General features: G+C 46.5%; 1 protein-coding gene across 1 annotated transcript in view; it reads right to left on the reverse strand.

Moving 5' to 3' along the window:
* Nucleotides 1-7,218: 7,218 nt before the first annotated feature.
* PYROXD2 (pyridine nucleotide-disulphide oxidoreductase domain 2) overlaps nt 7,219-17,217 on the reverse strand; it is a 113,621-nt gene continuing 103,622 nt past the window's right edge. Inside the window, exon 16 of the mRNA XM_040437144.1 lies at nt 7,219-7,364. Within this exon, the coding sequence (XP_040293078.1) occupies nt 7,291-7,364 (74 nt within the window). The 3' untranslated portion in view covers nt 7,219-7,290. The remainder of the gene's footprint in view (nt 7,365-17,217) is intronic.

The raw sequence follows: 17,217 nt of genomic DNA on the forward strand, positions 1-17,217 counted from the left end.
GCCAGGATTTTTTTTTTTTATATATATATAAAGTGTTTGCCAAAGTATATGAACACCGCCACCTCCTCAGCTCATATGCCTCGGCAAACGTATCTTTTACTGCAGAGGAGAAATCTCGTCTTGCAGCGCCGCATACACCGACTTGCGTGTAATCTGACAGCAGCGCAATGCTTCTGTCCGAATGCACATCAGTGCTGCAGCTAGTCGATCGGTTGGTCCACCTGAAAGGTAAAAAAAACAAAACAAAAAAGAAAAAACCAGGCCGCAACGCAATAAATTTATTAACTGTTGAACAGAACATAGAAACTTTTTTTAAACTTTTTTAACTGAACGTTTAACTTTTTTACTTACCGGTATTTTTTTTTTGTTTAGTTTTTTTTACCTTTATAGAACAAACCTCTCCTTCCCCATGGGACAATGTGCAAAGCGCAAATCGCCCAAAGATGTGGCGAAGTACGTTATGCACTTTATCCCAGGTGAAAGAAGAGGTTTGCAGCAGCTGTAAATGAATGGGCCCTAATAGCCCTGTGTGCCTGTCCTGGTGAGATGTGATCCCTATGCTAGGTGTACCTGTGTGTGGTACTTCCGGAAACACTCTCCATAGCATAGGGCAGGGTGGTCAGCACAGTCAGGACAGAAATAGCGGGTGTCACGCCTTATTCCACTCCTGCTACAGACACGACATCTTTTTCGGGGTGACGGTTGGGTTGAGGTACCAGGAATGACACTGGGGAAATGTCGCTCGTGTAGACGGCTAACTACACTGGTGGATGGGGCCACGGAACCTCCTGGGTAAAGGAGGTTCTCGATGATCTCTTCCTGGAATTTGAGGAAGGATCCTGTTCTCCCAGCCTTACTGTAGAGAACAAAACTATTGTACATCGCCAATTGAATCAAATATACAGACACCTTCTTATACCAGCGTCTGGTTCTGCGGGAAACTAAATACGGAGACAACATCTGGTCATTGAAGTCCACCCCTCCCATGAGCGCATTATAGTCGTGGACACAGAGGGGCTTTTCAATGACACGGGTTGCTCGCTCAATTTGGATTGTCGTGTCTGCGTGAATGGAGGAGAGCATGTAAACGTCACGCTTGTCTCTCCATTTCACCGCGAGCAGTTCTTCGTTACACAAGGCAGCCCTCTGCCCCCTTGCAAGACGGGTGGTTACAAGCCGTTGGGGGAAGCCCACGCGACTAGTTCGCGCGGTGCCACAGGCGCAAATCCGTTCTAGAAACAAATGCCTAAAGAGGGCCACACTTGTGTAGAAATTGTCCACATAAAGATGGTACCCCTTGCCGAATAAGGGTGACACCAAGTCCCAGACTGTCTTCCCACTGCTCCCCAGGTAGTCAGGGCAACCGACCGGCTCCAGGGTCTGATCTTTTCCCTCATAGAGCCGAAATTTGTGGGTATAGCCTGTGGCCCTTTCACAGAGCTTATACAATTTGACCCCATACCGGGCACGCTTGCTTGGGATGTATTGTTTCAAGGCGCCCCGGTAAAATGTATTAGGGACTCGTCTACGCAGATGTTTTGCTCAGGGGTATTCAAATCTGCAAATTTCAGGTTGAAATGGTATATGAGGGGCCGAATTTTGTGGAGCCGGTCAAAAGCAGGGTGGCCTCTGGGACGGGAGGTGGTGTTGTCGCTAAAATGCAGAAAACGGAGGATGGTCTCAAATCGTGTCCTGGACATAGCAGCAGAGAACATGGGCATGTGATGAATTGGGTGCGTTGACCAATATGACCGCAATTCATGCTTTTTTGTCAGGCCCATGTTAAGGAGAAGGCCCAGAAAAATTTGGACTGGTTTCCACCGGAAAGGCTGGGCATAATAGCTTCCCGGGTTAGCGGTTATAAATTGTGTGGCATACTGGTTGGTCTCTGCCACGACTAAGTCCAAGAGCTCCGCAGTCAAGAACAGCTCAAAAAATCCCAGGGCCGAACCGATTTGAGCCGTCTCAACCCGAACTCCAGACTGGGCGGTGAAAGGGGGAACTACTGGTGCGGCTGAAGTTGGTGACTGCCAATCAGGATTTGCCAGCACCTCAGGGACTCTAGGGGCTCTACGGGCCTGTCTGTGCGGTGGCTGCGACGGGGTAACTATTGCACGTGCCACCGTACTAGCTTCAACTGCCCTTCTGGTGCTCGCCACGTCACCATGTTGTACGGCAGTGCTGGTACTAGGTCCAGGGAGGGCTGCGCTGCTGGTGTATGCCTCACCACGTGATCCGGCAGCGACAGCCCCACTCTGCTGCTCTTGAAGCGGATCCTGCATAACCTGTGGTCTAGCGACATGGGGCCGGGTACGCCTGGTGCTGCCAGGGACCTCCACCTCCTCGTCCGAACTTTGGGTCAGAGAGCCACTGCTTTCTACAGGTTCATATTCTGACCCGCTAGATTCGTCAGATGAGGGTTCCCACTCCTCATCCGACTGGGTCAGAATCCTGTAGGCCTCTTCAGAAGAATACCCCCTGTTTGACATTTTGGACTACTAAATTTAGGGGTATTCCCTGAGACTACCCAAGAAAAAAAGCAAACCTGTCTTACAAAGGGGAGGCTAGCGAAGTACCGGAGGCCGCTGCGGTTGATAAAAAATATCAAAACTGATTTTTTTATCGCCGCAGTGCGTGTAAAGTGAATGTGCAGTGATCAAAAAATATATTTTTTTTGTCACTGCGGTGGGGCGGGCGTGGGTGAACGCACGTGTGGGCGACCGATCAGGCCTGATCGGGCAAACACTGCGTTTTGGGTGGAGGGCGAACTAAAGTGACACTAATACTATTATAGATCTGACCGTGATCAGTTTTGATCACTTACAGATACTATAAAAGTACAAATGCTGATTAGCGATACGCTAAACAGCGAATAAAAGTGACTGCGGTGCGGTGGGGTGGGCGCTAACTGACGCTAACTACCTAACCAAGGGGCCTAAACTATCCCTAAAACCTAACAGCCAATACCAGTGAAAAAAAAAAAGTGACAGTTTACACTGATCACTTTTTTTCCTTTCACTAGTGATTGACAGGGGCGATCAAAGGGGTGATCAAAGGGTTAATTGGGGTGCAGGGGGGTGATCTGGGGCTAAGGTGTGCTGTTTGGTGTACTCACTGTGAAGTCTGCTCCTGTGCTGGATCCAACCGACGAAAAGGACCAGCACAGGAGCAGAGAAGCCATATAACAGATCATATTTACTAATATGATCTGTTATATGGCTTGTGATTGGATTTTTTAAAAATCGCCAGCCTGCCAGCCAATGATAGTTGCTGGCAGGCTGGTGACGAAATACTTCTTTTAATTTTGCCGGCCCGCGATGCGCATGCGCGGGCCGGCTTTGAGCGAAATATCGCGTCTCGCGAGATGACGCGTATATGCGTGACTCTGCGCAGCGCTGCCACCTCCGGAACGCGATCCTGCGTTAGGCGGTCCGGAGGTGGTTAAAAACAGACACTGTGTCCGCTTTTCATGGCTGTTTTTCAACCATGTGTGCATGCATTTTATGGCTCAGTCTCTGTCTGTCTGTTTTTGGCCATTTTGCCAAAGTTCATTGGCTTTTTTTTAAATAAAAACCCAAGCCCCTGCAGTGCCCTCAGTATACATATTGTACCCCATAATGGCCCCAATGTCCTCCATAGTGGTCCTCAGCTGTCATCTTTCTTTTTAGCCAAAAAAACATAAAAAATTGCTCACCTCATCCACGCACAGAGGCAGTTGTTCCACTCTTGATTGTGAAAGACCTGCGCTAAGCGTGATTACATCACCGCGCTCCCAGCATGATCGCGTGCCGATGTCATCACGCTGAGCGCAGGTCTTTCACAATCAAGAAAGGAGCGTTTTCCTCGGCACGTGCAAGTGGATGAGGTGAGTGATTTTTTTTAACCCATAAAAGGCACTAGTGTGCCAATTTTTAACAGCCGTTAGATGGGTGCACTTCTGTCTAAGCGGCCGTTAAAAATGGTCCCATTGATTTCCTTGGGGTCCGTCTGGCACTGAAAAAGGACAAAATTAGGACTTGAAGACTGCTATTCAAAGGCCATGCAAATAGCCCCTAAGGGTCCATTCACACGTCCAGGTGCGGACTTATTCATTTTCATGGGGCTGGAATGTGCTGTCCGCATCCGCAAAAAAATAGAACATGTCCTATTCTTGTCCGCAATTGCAGACAAGAAAAGGCATTTTCTATGAGAGTGCCGGTGATGTGCGGTCCGCAAAATGTGGAACGCACATTGCCAGTGTCCGTGTTTTGCACATACAGACGTGTAAATGGACCCTTAGACTGCAATGGTTCTGAAAACGGTCGTGTGACTCATGTGCATGTAGCCTAAGGCCCCATTCACACGTCCGCAATTCTGTTCCGCATTTTGCGGAATTGCGGACCCATTCATTTCTAGGGGGACAGACTTTGTCCCGCTCGGATCCGGAATTTCGGATCTGCACTTCCGGGTCCGCACTTCTGTTCCGCAAAAATATAGAACATGTCCTATTCCTGTCCGCAATTGCGGACAAGAAAAGGCATTTTCTATATAGTTCTGGCAATGTGCGGATCCGCAAAATGCGGAAAGCACATTGCCGGTGTTCGTGTCTTGCGGATCCGTGGATCCGCAAAAGACATACGGACGTCTGAATGGAGCCTAAGACTGGTGTTTCTTATGCCAGTTTAAGTAAAAAGTGCGCTGGAGTAAGATTCAGCAAATGTATTAAGAAATACGCGAATAGGGGGCTATCCGTGCGCCAGAATCTGAACTCTGCGCCAGGTAGGAGCTAATATAGATTTCATGTACAATTTATCCCAGCTTTTTTTTTTCCACCATGTGTAGCCAGGAGAAAAGATTTTTCTTTACACTGGAATTCCCCTTTAATGAATATATCGAAGAGAACAGGACACAATCCTGACCCTGTGTAAGGTAACATGCACACAACCATATCCATTTTGCGGTCCACAACCTGCGGATCCGCAAAATACATATACCTTCTACGCGCAATCCTCATTTTTCTCAGTCTATGGGCCCATTGACACGACTGTATATTTTTTGTTTGCATCTGTTCTGCAATTTTGCGGAACGGATGCGGACCCATTTAATTCAATGGGTCTGCAAAAGATGCGGACAGCACGCCATGTGCTGTCCGCATCCGTACTTCCGTTTCGTGGCCCCACAATAAAGATAGAACATGTCCTATTCTTGTCCATAATTGCAGACAAGAATAGGCATTTCTATAATGGAGAAGGACGCTCCAATCCGCAGAATGCACACGGGCGGTATCCGTGTTTTGCAGATCTGCAATTTGCGGACCACACAATAATGGATATGGTCATGTGAATGAGCCCTAAGAGCTCAAGCACACAACCATAGCCTGTTTTGAAGTCCACAAATTGCGCACATATACTGGAAGAGTGCGTTCTGCATTTTGTGGATCGGAACGTGCTGCCTTCTGTAGAACAGTCCTATCCTTCCCTGTAAGGCCCCTTTTACACGAGCGTCACGGATTAGGTCCGCAATCGTTCAGGGTGCATTCAGTGAAAATCGCACCATTTTGCAAGCAAGTTCAGTCAGTTTGGTCTGCGATTGCATTCAGTTGTTCAGTTTTTTTCCACGCGGGTGCAATACGTTTTGATGCGTTTTTATTGCACGTGATGAAAAACTGAAGGTTTACAAACAACATCTCTTAGCAACCGTCAGTGAAAAACGCATTGCATCCGCAAGCAGGTGCGGATGCAATGCGTTTTTCACTGAAGACCCATTTCAAATGTTCACAGACCTATTGAAATGAATGGGTCGGGATTCAGCGCGGGTGCTATGCTTTCTCGGCACACATCGCACCTGCGCGCAAAACTCGCTCGTGTGAAAGGGGCCTAAAACGGACAAGAATAGGACATGGTCTATTCATTTTTTTGCGTGTGCCACAGAACGGACATACGGATGCGGACAGCACACGACGTGCTGTCTGCATCTTTTGCGGCCCCATTGAAGTGAATTGGTCCACACCCGACCCGCAAAAAATGCGGAACGGATGCGGAAAAAAAATATGTTCGTGTGCATGAGCCCTTAGGGTACATTCACACGACCACATGTATTTGGCAGTCCGCACAATACAGGTGACGTCCGTGTTGCATACATTTTTTGCATACCCATTGACCCATAGGACATGTTCTACCTTTTGCGGAACGGGCATAAGGATGCAGAGAGCACAGGGGCAATGTCTGATCCGCATATTTTGCAGATCGCACAAGGACCCATTTTTTGTGGATCCACACGGCCGCAAATTACAGAACCTGTCCTATTCTTGTCCATTTTGCGGACAAGAATATGCATTTTTTTTTTACAGTGGGTCCCACGAAACTTGTGGGATGCACATGGGCCTCATCGGGATTTTGCGGTTCCGTGATTTGCGGACCACAAAATTGATATGGTCATGTGCTGGAGGCCTTATTAATAGAAATGGCAATTTTTGTCCATAAACGGACAAGAATAGGGCATGTTCTATATTTTGTGGGCCGGACATACGGATGCGGTTCGTTTCTGTTGAAGACCCAAAGAAATTAATGGGTCTGTGTGCGATATTCAAAAAATGCAAATCAGATGCAGATCCAAAATACGGTCGTGTGCATAAAGCCTAACCCACTAATAACTAGTGTACAATATAATAACGTCTCACTGTTGGAAATAACATTTCAGTGGCGTACTATAATTGCTAAAGAGGACCCGTCACCTCTCCTGACATGTCTGTTTTTAGTAAATTTATGTTTCCCCCAAGAAATAACAATTTTGGAGCATCCTTTTATTTTTTTTAGAACGATGTGCTGTTCCTCTGTTATTCATCCTGGAAATGTATGAATAAATTGTCAACTGGGCTTTGCTATACCCTTGTTCCTAGGGTGTGTCCTTCTACACTCTCCGGTCAATCCTGGCAATATCAAACTATGTAGAGACACATCCTATTGAAGACTGGAACGGAAACTCTCAGTTGTCAGTTTATTTATAGATTTCCAGGAGGAAGGATAGAGGCACAGCACAATGTAGAGTTCTCTCCCTCTGATACCTCCTGTTTTACACAGAATTCAATGCAGTCTCTATAAACCGGTAAAGAGAAAAAAAAAAAAAAAACATCCTGAGTGTCATCACATGAAGCCTAAGGGATGACTCTGCCCCGGTGCCCCCGATGCTAAATATCTGTAAATGTTTGTTGTTTAAATAAGTAAAAAGCCACACGGGAGAAAAAGGAAAGTATTCACTTTATATTTCTATGTACTAAAAGAGGATATGGAATTCTTTTTTTTTTTTGGAATGTTAAGCCCGAAGCTTGAGGTCTTGTAACGCCACCAGAGCTGCATTTCTTCCTGATGCGCCCATGACACCTCCGCCTGGAAAAGAGCAAATCATCATCAATCTCACGTCATAGCGTACTACTGTGTGCATGTCATTCTGGTTGTTTACTCCGTCTGATTCCCAATCACAGACTGGCTCTGCCTGTTACATGATGGGGGGGGGGGGGGGGGAATGTTGGCTGAATCACTCCCACACCTGCAAAAAGAGTCAATATACTGCACATGCCTAGAATAGAGGGGGTTAATAGAGGAAATGTTATATTCTGTGCCATGACTTATTAGCCAGGGAAGACAGCAGTTACAAAGAGAACCTCTCCCAGAATGTCACACTTCAGGTATTTATACCTCCCAACTTTTGAAAAACAGAAAGAGGGAAAATATATGCGGCACTTTTTTTTCATACTAGGCCACACCTCTAACTCCACCAAAACATAATTATACACTCCCAGTCCCCTTAATGCCCCCACATACTAATTATTCCCTCTTTGTGCCAGCACACAATAGTAATGCTCACAATGTAATTATGCCCAAATATGTGCCTCCTCACAGTGGTTACCCCAGAGATATGTGCCCCCTCCCAGTGCTCACCCCAGATATGGGCCCCTCACAGTGGTTATGGCCAGATATGTGCCCCTCACAGTGGTTATGGCCAGATATGTGCCCCTCACAGTGGTTACCCCAGATATGTGCCCCTCACAGTAGTTATGTCCAGATATGTGCCCCTCCCAGTGCTCACCCCAGTGGTTATGCGTTATGGCCAGATATGTGCCCCCCCCACAGTGGTTATGGCCAGATATGTGCCCCTCACAGTGGTTATGGCCAGATATGTGCCCCTCATAGTGGTTATGGCCAGATATGTGCCCCTCACAGTGGTTATGACCAGATATGTGCCCCTCACAGTGGTTATGACCAGATATGTGCCCCTCACAGTGGTTATGGCCAGATATGTGCCCCTCATAGTGGTTATGGCCAGATATGTGCCCCCTCACAGTGGTTATGGCCAGATATGTGCCCCTTACAGTGGTTATGACCAGATATGTGCCCCTCACAGTGGTTATGACCAGATATGTGCCCCTCACAGTGGTTATGACCAGATATGTGCCCCTCACAGTGGTTATGACCAGATATGTGCCCCTCACAGTGGTTATGGCCAGATATGTGCCCCTCACAGTGGTTATGGCCAGATATGTGCCCCACACAGTGGTTATGGCCAGATATGTGCCCCTCACAGTGGTTATGACCAGATATGTGCCCCTCACAGTGGTTATGACCAGATATGTGCCCCTCACAGTGGTTATGGCCAGATATGTGCCCCTCACAATGGTTATGGCCAGATATGTGCCCCTCACAGTGGTTATGACCAGATATGTGCCCCTCACAGTTGTTACACCAGATACGTACCCCTCACAGTGGTTATGGCCAGATACGTGCCCCTCACAGTGGTTATGACCAGATATGTGCCCCTCACAGTGGTTATGACCAGATATGTGCCCCTCACAGTGGTTATGGCCAGATTTGTGCCCCTCATAGTGGTTATGGCCAGATATGTGCCCCTCACAGTGGTTATGTTCAGATATGTGCCCCCTCCCAGTGCTCACCCCAGTGGTTATGCATTATGGCCAGATATGTGCCCCCTCACAGTGGTTATGGCCAGATATGTGCCCCTCACAGTGGTTATGGCCAGATATGTGCCCCTCACAGTGGTTATGGCCAGATATGTGCCCCTCACAGTGGTTATGACCAGATATGTGCCCCTCACAGTGGTTATGGCCAGATATGTGCCCCTCATAGTGGTTATGGCCAGATATGTGCCCCCTCACAGTGGTTATGGCCAGATATGTGCCCCTCACAGTGGTTATGACCAGATATGTGCCCCTCACAGTGGTTATGGCCAGATATGTGCCCCTCACAGTGGTTATGACCAGATATGTGCCCCTCACAGTGGTTATGACCAGATATGTGCCCCTCACAGTGGTTATGACCAGATATGTGCCCCTCACAGTGGTTATGACCAGATATGTGCCCCTCACAGTGGTTATGACCAGATATGTGCCCCTCACAGTGGTTATGGCCAGATATGTGCCCCCTCACAGTTGTTACACCAGATATGTGCCCCCTCACAGTTGTTACACCATATATGTGCCCCTCACAGTGGTTATGGCCAGATATGTGCCCCTCACAGTGGTTATGCCCAGATATGTGCCCCCTCACAGTTGTTACACCAGATATGTGCCCCCTCACAGTTGTTACACCAGATATGTGCCCCTCACAGTGGTTATGACCAGATATTTGCCCCTCACAGTGGTTATGACCAGATATGTGCCCTCCTCAGCTGTCTCTTCTTCCTATAGAGGCAGAAACAGCTGAGAGCAGGATATACCTCAGCCGTTCCTGAACCGCAGGACAGCCACTGAAATCCCGGCTTGTCCCTGCGGCATCTGGAACGATTGGGAGGTATGTTTGGTCAGTTATTTCCATCAGTGATTGTGAGGCAAAACCAGGAGTGGGTCAAAACACAGAACAGGAGCAAATCTTTCCATTATACTTAATTTCTGAGTAGGCTTCACTACAGGTTTTGGCTCACAATAACTGTGGCCTTACACAAACAGTGCATTGATTTCATTAGTACAGTGTTCATTTTAGGATATGGTCAGATATCGTAGTCAAGTATCAGAATAATGTCAGTGTGAGGCAAAATACTCACCCAGATACCTGAAACTGACACCTGACTTTGATATTTGACTCTGACATCCGAGTTTGACTTACGTTTTTCATAGGTCAGGGTCAAAGTCAGAATGAATTATAGATATACTGTGTATTTGTATGCTAAATCAGATAGCCAAAGAAAGGCTATAGCTGAGCTTATAGCTATGTCTCTGAAAAGCTGTAAGCTAATGTATTACAACAGTAGATGAGTGCGTAGCTCAGTGGTTAGGTTGCTGGTTTATAAACTGGAGTTTTTGGGTTCAATCAAGACCCAATGAAAATCTTAAAACAAGTTAATGTTTTTAAACATTAGATAACATACAAATTCAAGTGATGTGTGACTTTCCTCACTGGTCAGCATCACAATAACTTTTAGGTTTACTGTATTTTTGTATGCTGAATCACATCACAAAGAAAATGCCAAGCTGATGTTAGGCAAGCCTGTAGCTCTGTGGTAAGGTGGTTGACTCATGTGAAGTGTTCCCGGGTTCAAAATCCCTTCCATTCTTTAAAAAAACATAATATTTTTAAGCCCTAGATAAGAGACAAATACGAGTGATGTGTGACTTTCCTCACTGGTCAGCATCAGCATCGCAATAGAATACATCATTGTATTGTACAGTGACGCCTTCAAGACAACAAAATAACTAAATAGCCCTCAGTCACCTGGAAATACATGAAGATATAGTAAATAACTTCAGAATGCTTTTATTTATCCAAACCATTCTGTTTTCTCGCGATACATTGTACTTCATGATAGTAAAAAAATTCTCGATATAATTCACCTTTATTTATTAAAAAAAATCCCAAATTTACAGAAAATTTGGAAAGATTAGCAATTTTCCAAATTTGAATTTCTCTGCTTTCAAGGCAGATAGTGATACATCATAAAAGAGTTATTACTTTACATTTCCTATAGGTCCACTTTCATGTTTGCATCATTTTGTAAATGTAATTTTATTTTTTTAGGTTCTTATAAGGCTTAGAATTTTTAAGAAAATTTCTGAAACCCACTTAAGGACCACTTCAGTTATGAAGTCACTTTGTGGGGCTTACATAGTGGAAACCACCCATAAATGACCCCATTGTAGAAACTACACCTCTCAACTTATTCAAAACAGATTTTACAAACTTTGTTAATCCTTTAGGTGTTCCACAAGAATTAAAGGAAAAGGGAGATGACATTTTTAAATTTCACTTTTTTGGCAGATTCTACATTCTACATTTAATTACGTTTTTCCTGTAACACATCAAGGGTTAACAGCCAAATAAAACTCAATATTTATTACCCCGATTCTACAGTATAAAGAAACACCTCACATGTGGAGTTTATACACCTCCAGGCATCTCTATATACAAACTGAAAAAAATAGCGTGGTATTAAACAGGCAGGAAGCGCTCAAACCCATATGCAGTTGTTATTTTATTGGTTATCACATCTACATAATTGCTATCTTGTGTAGGATGTTTATTGTGGTACTTGTGGTCCGCTGCGGGCATCCTCCACTGTATGCATTTTTGCTGGGGATCGCCATTAGCAATAAGTGCAGGATTTCCTCCCCTGTATATATGCACAACTGCATGTGGGTTTGAGCGCTTGCTGCCTGTGTAATACCAAGCAATTTTTTTCAGTTTGTATATATAGAGATGCCTGGAGGTGCATAAACTCCAATTTAAATGTGCCTGTTTTCCATCCACAGGCTACATTTGGGTGCACCTGCGAGGCCTGGGACATATCAGCCATTCTTGAGTGGGACTCGCAGACTCCTCCCTCCTCCCATTGCTAGCATGGTTACATGCTGGAGGTAACTGGTGAGTTGCACAATTTCAGAGACCACAGACGGTGGGTTCGGGCAGGGGGAACCAAGCCTGCCCTGTACCTAAGGTCTCTCTCCCGGATAGATTTTCCGGGGGAAGTGACAACTTTGTTCGGTTCAGGGAGTCATGCAAATTATATTTTAGACTACGTCCTAACTCTCCTGGGGACGAGAGTCAAAGAGTTGGGATTATTATTTCATTACTTAAAGGTGACGCTCAGTCTTGGGCTTTCTCCTTGCCAACCGGATCACAATCCCTCCGGTCGGTAGACACATTTTTCACACCTCTGGGACTTATTTACGATGACCCAGATCGGGTTTCCCTGACCGAATCTAAGTTGCGTGGTTTTCGGCAGGGAGAGCGTTCTGCAGAGTCCTATACCTCTGAATTTAGGAGGTGGGCAACTGATACGGAATGGAATGACCCAGCTCTTCGTAGTGAATTCTGTCAAGGGCTGTCTGAGAACCTGAAGGACGCCTTGGCATTTCACGAAAATCCAGAATCATTGGAGGCGGCCATGTCTCTAGCGGTACGTATTGATAGACGCCTGAGGGAGAGATCTAAAGTTCCTCTCACCTGGAATGTACTATCATATGGGGAAGCGGCCTCTTCTGACACTCTGGGTAAAGAGACACTCAAGCTCATGTCTGGTGATGAGCTAATGCAATTAGGGCAGGTCACTCCTGGACCAAGTGATAAAAACTTTAGGGTTAAGAAAAGACTTTGCTTTTTCTGTGGTAAAGGAGGACATTTTGTTAACGTATGTCCTTATCTTAAACATCAAGGTGAAAAGAAAAAAAATAAATAAATGTGTTTAGTCCTCTTCTCACTCTTGGTAGTGTGGGTGGGGAATCTGAGAATGTACTTTTGTCATTTACCAGTAGTACCCGATTTCTACTGCCTGCCAAGGTGGCGCTAGACTCCAAAACTGTGGAAATGGAAGTATTTATTGACCGTGGGGCAGGGGTTAATCTAGTGGATGGTCAGTTTGTCCGTATGCATGGTTTGACAACAAGTGCATTACACAAAAATATTTCTGTGTTTGCAATTGATTCCGCCCCTCTCTCTCAAAAGTGTCTGTCTCAAATGGTGCAGGACATTCGCCTAAAGGTGGGAGATTCTCATATTGAATCCATTTCATGTTTTGTGCTGGAGGGTTTGCCTGCTCCTCTGGTGCTCGGTTTGCCATGGTTAACCAAACATAACCGTACCATTCGATTGGCAAGTGATTACTGCATTGACAACTGTATCAGCACGTCGCTTTCTGTTGTAACTACTAAAATGTTACCTTCTTTCCTTTCGGATTTTTCTGATGTTTTTGCTGAGGGTGGAGAACAGGAGTTGCCTCCTTATCGGGAGTATGATTGCCCCGTCAACCTAGATTGCCAAAGTCTCGGTTGTATAATCTTTCTGAACCCGAAAGAGTAGCCATACGAGAGTATATCACCGAGAGATTGGCTAAAGGTCATATTAGACCAGGGATGCTTCACCTGCGGCCCTCCAGCTGTTGTAAAACTACAACTCCCATCATGCCCGGCTGTAGGATGATAGCTGTAGTCTGTCCGGGCATACTGGGAGTTGTAGTTTTGCAACATCTGGAGGGCCGCAGGTTGGGCATCCCTTTATTAGACCATCCAAATCACCAGTGGCTGCAGGGTTCCTCTTTGTTTAAAAAAAGGATGGAACTCTTAGGCCATGTTTGGACTTCCGTGAGTTTAATCGCATCACTATCTGTGATCCCTATCCCCTTCCTTTGATCTTAGATTTATTCAGATTGTCAGCGCCAAGGTGTTCTCTAAGTTGGATTTGAGGGGGGCATATAATCTGATAAGAGTCAAGTAAGGGGACGAATGGAAAACGGCCTTTCAATACTCCTGAGGGTCATTTTGAGACTCTGGTTATGCCTTTTGGTTTGTCCAATGCTCCTGCTGTTTTTTAACACTTCCTCAATGACATATTTCATCATCTGGTGGGCAGGTTTGTGGTGGTTTATCTGGATGATATTTTAATTTATTCCCCTGATATGGAGATGCATGAGGATCACGTGAGACAGGTCTTACAGATCTTAAGAGAGAATAAATTGTATGCCCAAATGGAGAAGTGTGTATTTGCGGTCCCAAAACTGCAATTCCTGGGGTACCTACTCACATCTTCGGGTTTTTGTATGGATCCGGAAAAAGTCTGTTCTGTGTTGGACTGGGATCGACCGGAAGATCTAAAGGCACTCATGCAATTTTTGGGGTTCACCAACTACTACCATAAATTTATCTTGAATTACTCAACTGTTATTAAACCTTTAACTGATATGACTAAGAAAGGCGCGGATTTCTCAGTCTGGTCTGAAGAATCATTACATCCTTTTTTCAGCGATAAAGGAATGTTTCTGGTGCAACCTGATGTGTCACAGCCATTCATTGTGGAAGTTGACGCATCAGAGGTAGGGGTTGGAACAGTCTTGCGCAGAGTCCTTCTCCTATCAAACAGCGCCCTTGTGCTTTTTTTCTGTAAAAAACTCTTCTGCTGAAAGAAATTATGATGTTGCTAATAGAGAGTTGCTGGCCATTAAATTGGCTTTTTAGGAATGGTGCCATTGGTTTGAAGGAGCGATTCATCCCATTACGGTAATTACTGATCACAAAAATCTGGCTTACCTAGAGTCGGCTAAATGTAGATGGTCGTTGTTTTTTACTAGATTTAATTGAATTGTCACTTATCGCCCTGGGATTAAAAACGTCAAAGTGGATGCCTTGTCGCATAGCTTTGGCTGATGGGGTGGTTGTATCCACCCTTTATCCTGAACTTGAGGCAGAGGTGTTGGAGGCCCAGGGAGAGGCACCTGATTCCTGTCCTCCAGGGAAGTTGTTTGTCCCTTTGGAACTACGACACAAGGTGTTTAAAGAACATCACGATACTGTACATGATAAGTACAAGTTGCCTTTTCTGTTTGTTGTTCTCTGGTGTGTTTTTGTTCTAGGCCTCAGGGAGATGCAGGTTTTTTCATCTGGGAAGGAACCAGCTGTCTCGTCTCCTGCTACCTATCCTAGGGCTAGTCAGTTTTAGCAGGACATAGGTATTCGGCGTGTGAGCATTTCCACCATCAGGATCTGCTCATACTGGCAGGAGTTAAGGAAAGGCATAGGGATTACTAGGAGGTCACCATCCCTCTTCCTTAGCTTTTGAGGCCTAGACTGTTGTCTATTTCTTTTGTGTGTATCTGGTGTTTTCCCCTTCCCTATTACCCGTGACAGCCGCAGCGTTGACAGACCGGCTGAAGCTGTTGATGAATTGCGGAAATGTGCACACACGCGGCGCACCTTCACCAGTAGCTCAGGCAAATTGGGGTAGGTTTTGAGAAACTGCAGAACCACTAAGTTTAAGACGTGGATAAGTATGGGATGTGTGTGAGCTTGCCGAGCTCCAAAGCCACCACCAAGTTACGGCCATTATCAGACACAGCCATGCCTGGTTCTAGGTTGAGTGGCGAGAGCCACAGCTCAGTCTGGTCTCTTATCCCCTGCCACAGCTCTGCGGCGGTGTGCTGTTTGTCCCCTAAGCATATCAGCTTCAAGCCGGCCTGTTGCCACTTCCCTACTGCAGTGCTACCCTGCCTCCAGCTACTGACTGATGACTGACTGGTGCTGCACGCGGATAATTCTGAGGTGGAAGTAGAGGAGGAGGCGGAGGAGGAGGAGAAGTGGGGGTTGGAGCCACTAACGTAGGGCCCGCAATCCTTGGCGTCGGTAGCACCTGTGCCATATCAGGGTACGACTCACTCCCGGCCTCAACATTCACCCAGTGTGTCATCAGGGAAATGTAGCATCCCTGGCGAATGCACTTGTCCATGTGTCCGTGGTTAAGTGGAACTTCTCAGTAACTGCGTTGGTCAGAGCACGTGTGATGTGACGGGACACATGTCGGTGTAAGGTGGGCACGGCACACCTTGAAAAATAGTGGCGGCTGGGGATTGCGTAACGCGGGATGGCCGCCGACATCAGGCTGTGGAAGGCCTCAGTGTCCACAAGCCTAAATGGCAACATTTCCAGGGACAGTAATTTGGAAAACTGCGCATTTAGTGCTATGGCCTGTGGGTGGGTGGCTGGGTATTTGCGGTGCGTTCAAATGCCTGGGGTAAGGACATTTGTACGCTGCGCTGGGACACGGAAGTGGATGTGGTCGATGATGGTGCTTGCAAAGGTCCAGGTGCAGGGCGGGAGGCATCCGGGCCTGCGCTTTTGACAGGGGATTGGCCAGCACGTAACACAGGGGAAGAGGAGGCAGTGGTGTGACCCGCAGACACAGATTGTGGACCCAGGCGTTCGTCCCACTTATTACGGTGCTTGGATGCCATATGGTGGATCATGCTGGTGGTGGTGAGATTGCTAGTGTTCACGCCCCGTCTCATTTTGGTACGGCACAGGTTGCAAACTACTATTCTTTTGTCGTCCGCACTTTCCTCAAAAACGCGCCAGACTGCGGAACACCTACCCCTTGGCAAGGGAGATTTCCACAAGGGGGTGCTCCGTGGAACAGTTCAAACAGCGGGCCTGTTTGGTGTGGCCCGCCTTCTCCCTTTTGCCACCCCACTGCCTCTTCCAGCCTGTTGCGGTGCAGCAGATCCCTCCCTCTCTGTACTGCTGTCCTCGCTCGTCTTTCCACCTTCCCCGGTTGGGTCAGTGACTTCATCTTCCACCACCTCCTCTTCCACTTCCTCACTCTGCTCATCCTCCTGACTTGTTGACCTAACCACTACCTTAGTGATTGACAACTGTGTCTCATCCTCTTCATCAACCTCTTGAGACCGTAATTGCCGTTGAGATATTGGCAACTGTGTCTCATCATCATCCACCTCATTAAACAGTAATTGCCATTCCCCACCGTCATCTTCCTGTGATTGTGGATGCTCAAGAGTTTGGGAATCAGGGCAATGGTTAACTAAATGATCTTGTAAAGGGTGGGCGACAAACCCAAATAATAAGTTTCACTATCCAAATGTTGTGGCTAAAATATAACTTTTATTAATACATACTATACAAAAGGATTTCTCCACTAAATGTGTAAATACAAAATGTGCACAAGACGTGTGCAGACCGGCCCAGTGCCGCAGGCTACGTGTCTGCACGCGGTGTATGAAAGCGTGCAGTACACTGTTTGTGTGTCCTATAAGCTCCTGATGAATTGGCTGCCTAGAAAATAGGCAGCCAGAGAAACGCGTCGAGCTGGGCTAGTCACCCTGAGAGAGAGGGGGCAGCCCTTATAGGAAGGGACACTATTGTAGCCACTATATCTTTAACATAGGGTAGCAGTGTTATTGGCTTTGAGTCACTGGAGGTATGTTGTGCGAGTGTAGGTGGAGAAGCTTATTGTG

This window comes from Bufo bufo, chromosome 6 (assembly GCF_905171765.1).
Source record: "Bufo bufo chromosome 6, aBufBuf1.1, whole genome shotgun sequence".
Taxonomy (NCBI): Eukaryota; Metazoa; Chordata; class Amphibia; order Anura; family Bufonidae; genus Bufo; species Bufo bufo.